The sequence below is a fragment of the Hippocampus guttulatus genome, chromosome 8, assembly GCF_054856545.1.
Source record: "Hippocampus guttulatus isolate MCC_2025c chromosome 8, RoL_Hgut_1.0, whole genome shotgun sequence".
NCBI classification, from domain to species: Eukaryota; Metazoa; Chordata; class Actinopteri; order Syngnathiformes; family Syngnathidae; genus Hippocampus; species Hippocampus guttulatus.
Genome location: NC_141268.1, coordinates 19532964 through 19543734, shown reverse-complemented (window position 1 = coordinate 19543734; position 10771 = coordinate 19532964). Strand labels below are relative to the sequence as shown.

At 46.7% G+C, this 10771-nt stretch overlaps 1 protein-coding gene across 7 annotated transcripts; it reads left to right on the top strand.

Annotated features, from left to right (window-relative positions):
* The first annotated feature begins 257 nt into the window (after positions 1–257).
* LOC147201696 (ral GTPase-activating protein subunit beta-like) lies at positions 258–10588 on the top strand. 7 transcript variants are annotated; one of them, XM_086118286.1, is made up of 31 exons: positions 258–336; positions 1125–1290; positions 1715–1917; positions 2150–2316; positions 2521–2567; positions 2655–2704; positions 2778–2909; positions 2991–3094; positions 3187–3237; positions 3334–3378; positions 3491–3538; positions 3623–3771; positions 3848–4028; positions 4104–4203; positions 4455–4619; positions 4828–4942; positions 5146–5275; positions 5341–5457; positions 5529–5845; positions 5935–6083; positions 6433–6602; positions 6715–6824; positions 6882–7064; positions 7485–7670; positions 7833–7991; positions 8163–8265; positions 8351–8470; positions 8707–8814; positions 8910–8955; positions 9058–9197; positions 10112–10588. In XM_086118286.1, the coding sequence occupies exons 2-31, from the start codon at positions 1135–1137 to the stop codon at positions 10285–10287; spliced, it is 3927 nt and encodes a 1308-aa protein (XP_085974412.1). In that variant the 5' UTR covers positions 258–336; positions 1125–1134; the 3' UTR covers positions 10288–10588. The 7 variants fall into 7 exon arrangements, with proteins under 7 accessions (XP_085974412.1, XP_085974411.1, XP_085974410.1 ...); XM_086118285.1 differs by having other exon boundaries at positions 2521–2704; positions 6894–7064; XM_086118284.1 differs by having other exon boundaries at positions 2521–2704.
* The last annotated feature ends 183 nt before the right edge of the window (positions 10589–10771 follow it).

The following is a 10771-nucleotide window of genomic DNA, read 5'->3' as shown; positions in this document are numbered from 1 at the left end:
CTTCTTGTCTTTTTCCGTGGACAGCGTGTGTGGACCAGCAAGGATACGTTGTCTTTATTTTGAGAGGGAAGAAGAAGACTCCTGTGGCAAAACAAACATGAATAAAAGAGGGAAATCACTCAAACCTGAACTCAACAGCTTCAAACACCATGAAACCACTCCAAACCTTACCCCTGCCCTTTCCTTTAAGAATTTAACCTTCACGGTCCCGTAACGTCGTGGTGTCTTGCTTTGGAGGGGGCAGCGGCGTGTTGACAGTCAACAGCGGCTCGTCACGTGACTGCCAGAGGGGGCGCGGCCTTTCCCCGCGGACCCTGAAGGCACCGCAAGCAGCAGGTGAGTTCAAGGTCCCGCTTTTGACTTTTGATTCAAAGACGCAAATTAACAGTGCATATGTTGAATTTCTCAAAATGTAAGTTGTAATGAAAGTGCATTTTTCCGCATTGGGAAATGACCGGCAGCAAATGCTAATGTCATAACCTTGAAACCTTAACAATGACGTATTGGAACGATGATTTGAAACTCTTCCCTTTCTTCAAACCGAACATGAAACCCATATTTAAAACACCAATGTTGACTTGACACCCTAACAATAGCTTGAAATCTTAACTATCATTTGAAACACTAATGATGGCTCAGAACCCTAATTTTATCTAATTTTAATCTTAATATCCTAAAACTCTAAAACTTCTTGAACCCTAACCTGGACATGACATCCTAACAATATCTTGAAACCCTAATTGGAAACCTTGACCCGTAAATGAAACCCAATTTTTTTTTAATTAAAAACCCGACGAGAAAGTCTGCGTCTTGTTTGGCACCCCAATTTGAAAGTGTAGCCTTGTCTCGAAACTCTACTTGACTCCCTATCCCTTTTTTTTAAACCCTGTCTTCGACTTCAACCCTACTTTGGCACATTATATTTGAAACCCAAATCCACACTTGAAACCCTACTAACCATGGTCTTCCAATGAGAATCCCTCCCTCCACCAATCATGAAGGACCAAGCCGATAACGTCATGACGTTAATGCATTATCCGTTAACTTTTAAGTTGGGAAAACAAAACACTTGTTTTTTTTCGACGTTTGAACTTTTGTCATTTTAGCAAATTATTTGTATTCAGTCGGGTGCACATGGACCAATCAGCTCGCAGTGGGCGGGGCCACGTCAGTGCGCTCGCTTGCTTCCCCAACCATGTGGCGAGAGAGGTGGCCGTTGCCGTGGTAACGAGCCTCGGCGGCTGCCTGGAAAACCCCGCCAGTAGGTGCCTACTGCGCACGGAAGCGCAAGTGAGTCAGCGCAGGCGTGCGCGAGTGCGTCAATGGACATGCGTGTGTTTGTGCATCTGAGAGAGACTGTTTGGAGAGTGTATTGAGTACATATGTGTTGGCTCCTGTATGTGTGTAACAGGGCCAGTAAAAAACTTGGAAATACTTGCTGTACTCATTATAATTACACAAAATCTGTGATGAATACCTGATGCGTTCTTTAAACGATATCCTCTCTGATCAAAACAGAAATTTGTATGTACCCCTACTTCATTAACTAATGTTTTAAGTTGAACTCACGCTTTTGACTCTTCCCCGTTTTCGCCGGTTACATGTGTGCATCTGTGACTGTGTGTGTGTGTGTTAGCCTTTGTTGAAGCCCAATTGATGAGCCTGTCGTTTGCTTGCCCCCTGCCCCCCCCCCTCCCCCGGATCCCTTCCTCAGGTGAAGTGGACGATGGAGGTTTTGTGCTTCAGCCTAAGCCTCCCGCTGGACTGCGACACGGTCCGCGTATGCGTGGACATCTACACGCACTGGATGTCAGTGCTGGTGTCACCACGAGACTCCATCCCTCCGCCACTCATCAAGGAGCCCAACGTTTATGTCCAGAAGATCCTTAGACACCTTCGGGCCTTGTTCATGCCCAGGTATGCCACCACGGAACACAAAATCCTAAGACTAAACAACCTTGGCTCACAAGTGCCCGAAATTGCCAGTTTTTCAAGTTACGAGCTGTCCGTCGGTCTATTTTATTTTTATTTTTTTAACTTTAAGTTGCGAGCATTCATTTCACTGATATAATATACTGTACAACTAATGAGTTTCAAGGATTGAGCCGATGACTTTGAGCAACATGACTCGTATGTGGGTCTCGTTCAGGCCGGACCGTTCCAGTCCGGCGTACGCGTCCGTCTGCCAGCGTGTGCTGACTGCAGTTCAGCTGCTGGCGAAAGAGGGCGCTGGCATGAGCGGGGAGACCTGGGAAATGTTGCTTCACTTCCTGATTTGTATCAACCAATCAGTACTGGACACACTCACCTCTGCACGTAAGCGACAGACCCTTGTGACGTTTATCCATTTATGTATGTAATCAAATATTTATCCATCTATTCCAGCTATTCATTAATTCATAACTCATCCATCCATTCACACATTCACCTATCATTCAATTAATTTCCCCATTCATTCATTGAGCCATTCATCCATCCACCATTCATCCAATGAACATTAGCCTTCCTCTCCCCATTCAGCCATATGCCAGCCACTGTCCCTACCATCCATGGAAGTCCTGTTCCAGGTTAGTCTGGTGTCCTGTTCCCGCTGTTTCCCACCTCAGTCCTTTTGGCTGTCGTGGAGACAGATGATGACCACATGGCGGTTTCAGCCTGCCGCATTGGACCAGTGGACACGGGTTGTCACTGCTCTAACGTCCAGGTGAGCGACCGTCTGCTACATCCATCCTTCAGACCAGGATAGAGGACCATCATCAACACCTTTGGGTGTGCAGGTTGCTGCGTCTGAGTTTTGGTCCTGCCTTCCCTCGTTTGAAAGTCCCAGATGAGGACGCCACTCTGATCCCTGATGACATGGACCACCAAGTCACCCTCCAGACCTGGTTCAGGTTTCTGCATTTGATTAGGTAATGCATCATGATCACCATCTCTGTCCTGTGGTCCTCAAATCCCCTTCACAAGTCAAATACTCCTTTGTGTCCGATCAGCAATCCTGCAGACCTGAAGCGTCCACCAGTTGACGGCCCAGGACAGGAAGACGTCTTCCTCACAGCCATGTCTACCATCAGTAGATTGGTGGATGCATTTCTGGGTACTCAACACAAACCACAGAGCCAAGACCAAGAAGCAGCAATTATGTAGCTCAGATCCAGACCTCATGATGATTGACTTGCGTTCCTGCAGGTGTCTCTGTGGTCTGTGGAGAACCAGGGGACCAAACGCTAATAAACACAGGTCATAATCTTACCATCAGCCATGTCTTTTCATGTCCACATCACGTGTTTGTTCTCCTTCTCGTCTCTTCTTCTTTTTCTTATTGTGACCTTGCAGGACTTTCAACCAGAATCCATTTTAGAGACCGTCTGCCTTCTCTCGGTAAACCCAGTTCCTCACAAATGATATTTTCCAATCAATAAATTCAAGACTGAATCAGCCTTTTTGTCCCCATTTGGTTGCACTGATCCAAGTTCAAGTTTTTCTTCTTCAGGTGTCGCTGTCACCCGAAGTCCTTTCAGAGACAGACTGCCCTCCTACGGTAGGCAACAACGTCTCAGCTGCGAGCTTCCTGAATGGTCAATCCAGTCAACATTTGGGAAAACTTTTTTTGGGGTCCCCTCAGGTGTCTCGCGTCCTCGTTCTGGAAGTGCTCCTCCGAACCCCATCAACATACTGAGCATGCCCAGCAAATCACCGCCTCCGCCGCACACTCGACAGAAGACATCAAACATTTCCAAGGCCACTGGGAAACCTCAGATAGGATCATCACAAGTGAATAAACATGACACGTCTTTTCATGTCCATGTGTGCACCTCGCATGTATTATTTTCGCATCTCCTCCCCTCAGACCTCCCCATCCTTCCACCCGTGGAAGTCTTCTAGTGGTCTTTCTGCATTCTCATGGGTGTTGTACTCATACCCCCGTGGTCCCCCGTCCCCTATGAGGGGCAGCGTGGATTCCCTGCTTCACTTGTTTGGCTTCTGCCTGTTTGACGCTGCTCTCGTTGACAAAGACTCTGCCCCTAGCGGTTTGTATTAAGTACTGAACCTCTCCCAGCAGGTTTATGTACGTATGGCAACAGAAAAGGTGTGTGTAATGTTAGACCGCTGGGAAGATGGACGAGCTGAGGCCTGTGGGACACTTTGTCGGATCTTCTGTTGTAAGAAAACCTCAGAAGACGTCCTTCCCGTGTACCTGTCGAGGTGTGTTACTGTTTGTCTTCTGGAGGGTGGAGGTACTACTCACTCATCCGAATATTTTAACAACTGAGCTCCTCAAATGTGTGTGGTCTGAACGAAGAACTGTTGAAGCCATATAGAAGACTTGTTGACGAGTAGAGGACCCATTGAAGGCTTGAAATAGATTTGATTAAGACTTGTAAAACTTGACCATTGGTTATTGTGATCATGTGATGTCGTCAATTGTGTAAGGTCGTCCTGCATCCATCGTCCAGGTTCTATGCAGTCCTTCTGCAGGGTCTGCGGGTGTGTGAAAGCATGAGCCCTGTTGTGTCCTCCATCCTGCTCCACTCGTCCTCGTTGTTTTGCTGTGACCTGCCTGGAGTCAACCTACTGCTCCCTTCATTCATCTCAGTCTTGGAGAAGGTTCTGCTGGAAAGGTGACACCACCACAGAAAACTGGACCTCATAAACCCCATACAGTAGCACCGATGCAACATGACACAATAAACTTGGGTTATTGGTCAGTGTTATAAGCTTGGTCATGGAACAAATCCAACTCCTTCTGTTAGACAAGGTACCAGTGTACCTACTTGACACCAATTACTACTTTCCTACATTCTGTCCATGTATGTGTCTGTGTCCCAGGGAGATGCTGAGCTTCCAGGCCTTCGTGAGCCTGGCAGACTTGCGGCGGGCATCCATCTTGGTGCTGATGTCACTCTTGCCCCTTCCCCAGCAGTTCGGACCAGTCCAGCTGGCGGTACAGCACCTTTCACGTCTTGTCACTTCGTGTCCTTTCATCTCCACATGTGCAGATTACATGTCTTTTCTTGTTCATATATCCACATCATGTGTCCGTCCATGTGACAGGTGACTGCCCACTTGTCTGCCCAGTCAAAATGTTTGTCTTCCGCTAATGTCAATTTACCATTGGTTCACGCTGATCTACTATTGCATCCTCAGTCGCTCCGAGACGCCAGTGATGATGAAGTCACCGCGGGAAGCTTCCAGTCCCAGAAGCTGCGCCTGATCGGTTTGCTGATGGGTTCTCTGCAGACAGAGGCTGACAGTACCAACACGCAGATGCTCCTAGGTTGGGTAGTCATGCATTTCTATTGGTTGAATGATTTTTACCCACGTTTACCAATGTTTCTGCAGCGGCCGTCTTGACTCTGGTTCAGGACTGCGCTCTGAAGGAGCTTGAGGGACAAACTCACCAGGCAACAAAAACTCACTATGCCGGACACAGGAGAACCAAACGCACCAACAGATCTAGTGAGTTTCCAGTGTTTACCGCCATATCTCAGATCACGAATGCCTACTGTGCATGTTTTCATGGCAACTAGCCGACCAATCAGCCATGGCGGCAGTCCAGTGGATAGATATTGTGCATCTGCTGACTCAACATCTGACCGCCCAGTGGAGGAACGACTCAGGGGTTTGCCTGGTGGCCATGGAGATTTTGGCAGGACTGGCCAGGGTGAATGTGGCCGTGGCGGAGCAGGAAAAGAAGCGAGTGGTCAGCTCGATCTGTCGCTACATTGAGTTCCAGTGCAGTCGTCCTCCACCGCTTCATTCCAGAGAGCTTCATTCCATCATTGTGGTGGCCTTTCATTGCCTCAGCACTTGGATTACAAGTCACCATGACATCCTGGAGGACCAGGTCTCCACTGAGAACTCAGTGTAATGCGCTAACTAGCCAACAAGTTAATTAGCATTTGTGCACAAGCATGTTTCCTTGTCCACATCCAGGAGTGCTTGCTGGAGCTTTTTGAGATTGTGGAGCTCGGCGTGTCAGGTAGCAAATCCAGACAGGAAGAGGAAGTACGGTGTCGAGAGGAGAAAGAAATGAATCCCGTCTCTTTGAGAGTGAAGGAGGCAGCTGAAGCCACGCTAAATTGGTGAGGAAAACAAACATACACCAGCTTTTCAACATGAATTTTTGTCTCCATTGAAGACTTCTAAAATACTTGAAGATTTTTGCTGAAGACCAGTGGAAACGTTTTTAAGAGTTGATAAGACTGTCAATGAAATTTGTTAAAGACTTGTGAAATACTTGAAAAAGATTTGATGGCGATTTGTGGAAACTCGGTGAAGACCTTTATATATGTCTATGTTGAAGAGTTGTTGAAGACTTAATTAAGTCTTGGTAAATAATGTTAAGTCCATTCCTTCTCCCAAGTGAATGTTCTGAAAAAGTTCTTCAGGAACCGTCCTGGTCACACATGTCTCATCTTGTCTACATGTCAGCATCATGCAGGTGTCTGGAGCATGCTCATCCTTTGGAAGCGCTTCAGACGAGGATGCACTGATTGGCTGCTCGGGTCTGAGTGACAGAACCCTGAAAAAGTTCAGATATTTTGCTTTGGATGCTTCTGTGATCCTAGGAATTCTGGAACAAGATCAGGGACCTGAACAAGGTGTGTTGTCAGGGTCCACACGTTCCGAAGACATTTGTTTCTCTATGTGTATGTATATATATATATATAAATTTCTGACTGTTATTTTTGCCGGAATAATTGACGTACGAAGCTTCTGCATCGTGCCCATCACTCATGGTGCTGATTCGAGGACAGTTTTCACATCACTCCTGGATTCTCCAGCACCGCCTTCATCCCAGAGAGGAAAAATCGAGTCCAAAGGTGTCTGATGACCGAGCACATCACCCTGCACTGAATATTTGACCAATTCATCTTCAGTTTTCCATGCAGAAAGCGGTCAGACTTCAGGAAAGTGGTGGCTGTGAAGACCAGGTGTATGCTGCAATATCACACTGTGGGTCTGGTGTCAAAAATCCGCTGCCTCTGGAAACCATCAACACAGTTCCTTTGGTTGAAGCAGACATGAGTATTCCTGACATGTGGGAAGGCCTGACTGAGGAGGTGAGACCCTGGGGTTTTGGTGCTGAGGAAGGTAATGCTTCACGAGAAGTAGATTCTACTGGTCAAGTGCTTTCATGACCTGCAACGAGGTCAGGTAGAGAAAATACTTTCGGGCCTTCAGAACCTGCCGGCAGAAGCAGAACTTACTGGGGATTCAGGGCAAAAATTGCAGGGGTATGAAGAGTAGAACCTGCTTCTGGGGTCAGGTGCAAAGGATGCTGGTGATCAGGTGCTTTCAGAACTTGCAGAGTACTGTGGGGCCATGTACTTTTTGAACCTGTCGGGTACAAAAGATGCTAGGGTTCATGTGCCATCAGAACTCTCCAGGGGGTCAGTTGCAGAATATAGCATGAGGCTGGGTGTCTTCAGAACTTCTGAGTGGTAGAGGTGTAGAAAGATTCTGCTGTTGTGGTCTGTCAGGAGAAGCAGCGTTTAAATCATCTCCGAGCAACTTTGGAGCAACAGCAGCTGGTGGAGGCGGATATCTGCCGGTCTGTTGCCATAACAACGTGTGCACCTCCACCTTGTCCTCGTCCTGCCACTCACGTCCAGAATGCGAGGCTCTTCCTGTCCCACTTGGGCCTGGTGACTCCTGAGACTGTGAAAGTACGCAACCCAACATTACAACCTAAACCTGGCTGAAATCCAAACTTCAAAACCCTCTCTCACTCTTGAGAGTCTTGTTTGAAACCCTAGCCCTGCCTTGAAAGCCTACTTTAAAACCCTAAGCCCTGTTAGAAATCTTAACCTTGTGTGCTCCCTGTGCAGGAATTTGGTAGCGGGGATGTTCCAGCTCAGTTGGTATCACTGGATTCATCAATGCCAGGATTTTGTGAGGACCTGAGACGTTTAGACCAGCTCCCTTTCAAAACCCAGGACTCCGCCTTCATCTTCTATGTGAGGGCAGGACAGAAGACAGCAACTGAGGTCTCCGTTGCCAATTTGAAACCCAAACTTCCAACTCTGTAATGCAGGCATCAAATGCTACTTTGAAATACGCAAAACTATTATATTAAACCCAAACCCAAGCTCAGAACCCTACTTCTGAACACTAACTACTGTTTGAAACCCTAACCCTGATTTCTTTGAACACTGTAGATTTTACGAAATGTGGAGTCGTGTGCAAATGTGTCTCGTCACTTCCTGGATTTCCTGTCCAGTTTGGGTCGGCCGGTGGCTAGATGCAGACGCGAGGTTGTAGGTTAGCATTCGCGTTAACATTAGCAATAGCCAGCCACGATCACCTGCCAGGTTTTCTGAGGTTTTTCCTTCCTTCTGCCTCACAGAATTCGTGGCTGCCCTGGGGCAGAGCGGCGGACACGCGTTTGATGGCGATCGCTTTGTTCTCAAGTACGAGGACGCCCTGACAGACATCACCTTCATCGTTCCGTCTTCATCATCGCCAGGTCAGGATGAAAAATCATGCAATCACTCGTCCTTTGTCTTTGGGGCTGTCTCTTGAAATTCAACTTGAAAAGCTAACTGAGGGTTGAAACCCAAACTTGGAATCCTAACCCAGGCTTGAGACCCTAACATATGCTTGAAACCCTACTTTGAATCCCTTGACTTGATGCCTTAACCCAGACTTAAAACCTTGTCGGTAATCATCATCATGACTTTTCTCACTTTTCTGAGTTTGCAGCTTGGTCAAAGCACTGGAAGGAGGCGGATTCAGATCTTCAAAGGTTGGCTGAAGATCGGCACAAATCCAAGCTAATGATTGTGTGGGTAGAACGGTTAGAGGACATCGGTAAGCATGTTCTTCTTCATCATCAGTAGCGTCATCAGCATCATGTTGTGGCGATTCTAGTTTATGATGTCATCAAAGTTTTTTGTTTTGTTTAGAGGCCTTTCCTGTTTGTGAGCTGACCAAAAGCCAATCTTTCAACTGGTAAAACGTGGAGTAGTGACGACACTCTGTGGTCACGAGCAAATATTGCACTCACTAACCGGCCACTTGTCTGTCTATCCGACCTTGCGACGTGTCCGTCAGTGCATGGGAGACCCAAGTGGTGTTCGTCCACGGCCTCCGGAGCGGCCTCTTCCGGATCATCACACGTGGCAATTCCGGCAGCAAGTGGAGTTTGCTGCCGCCGCTGGTGGACGGGATTGTCGTCAGCAGGCGCACTCTCGGTCCGTCTCTTACAACCCTATCCTTCACGTTAAAATCCACAATTCAAATTGTCAAGCTTAGCTTGAATCCCTAATTCTTACTCAAGAACTCACTTTGAAAGCTTAAATTGAAACCCTATCCCTCGCTTGAAACCACAAACTAACAGCTTTTTGAAACCATAACCTATTCTGGAAACCCTCATTTGAAATCCCAACACTTGTTTGAGACCCCAACTCAGCCTTGAAATCTTAACCCTGGCTTGAAATCTTCATTTGAAACCCCAAGTCTGTTTCAAACCACAACACAGACTTGAAACCCTAAACACTGTTTGACACCCTAATTTCAAACCCCAACTTGATGAATGCTCTGGCTTCAAACCCGAATTTTAAATTGTAACCAAGCTTTGAATCCCGATCTCAACATCCTGATCCTTGCTTAAAACCCTACTTTAAGACTCTAACCCTGTCTTGAAAACCTAACCTTATCTTAAAACCCTTATTTGAAAGCCCAACTCTAATTCATAATCCCAACAAAATCTCATTTGAGACCATAATCAAGGTTTGAAATGCAAATTTAACATGCTAGCCCTCACTTAAATACCTTGAAACCAGACCCAGTCTTGAAACCCTAATTTTAAACCAAAACCTATTGATGAAATGCTAATTTCAAACCCCCAATACAAATTTGTAACACTAACCCTGGCTTGAAAAATCACAGCACAGGCTTTAAACTTGAAAACATATAAACAAGTTTGAAACCCTAATTTAAAATCCTAACCCTTACTTAACCCTTTCTTGAAACTCTGATTAGAACCCCCAACACGGGCATCAGCCCCAATTTGAAACCTTTACCAAGTTTTGAATCCTTACTGAACACCCCAACTCTGGCTTGAAGCTCTACTTTCCCCCTTTCTTCCTGTCTGTATTTGTGTCAGGCCCTTTGGTGATGGAGACGATGTTGAACGGTTGCCGTCGGCGACAGTCGTGCGGCGATTCCGCCCCACCACCACACGTCAACAGGAAGTTGCTGATCGGCGAGATGGTCGGTCGCTACCGCACTCGCCACTCAGAACCCGCCGACTTCTACGGCGCCCTATTTCAACAACCCTGAACCACAGCGCCTTTACCATGCATGGCAATGCATGATCGCAGCACCGCCTCACGTGATTGGACCCAACCGTCTCTATTTGCTCATTTCTGATTGGGACGACTCAAAGGAAGATCTCAGCAATTATCATCAATGATTATCACAATTTATAATAACAGTTGAGCCACATAAATAATCGTTATAACCGCCAGACTCAGTCATTTTTTCATCATTTTCTTATACATCACTCATTATCTTTTCGACCCATAATCCATTATTACAATTAACTGTCATGATTCACTTCCAAAATAAAACTAAAACCTGACATCCTGATTGGTCCTCTTCCTTGTGATGTCATCAAACGCCCACACCCCATCAATCATAATTGACCCCTCCTCTCATCAACACTTCTTCCTTCCCTCCTGCTTGAGGGTACTTTCTGTGGTTGTCATGGTGACAGAAGGTCTGACATTAAGTGCTTTTACGCACGCACGCACACACACACCGT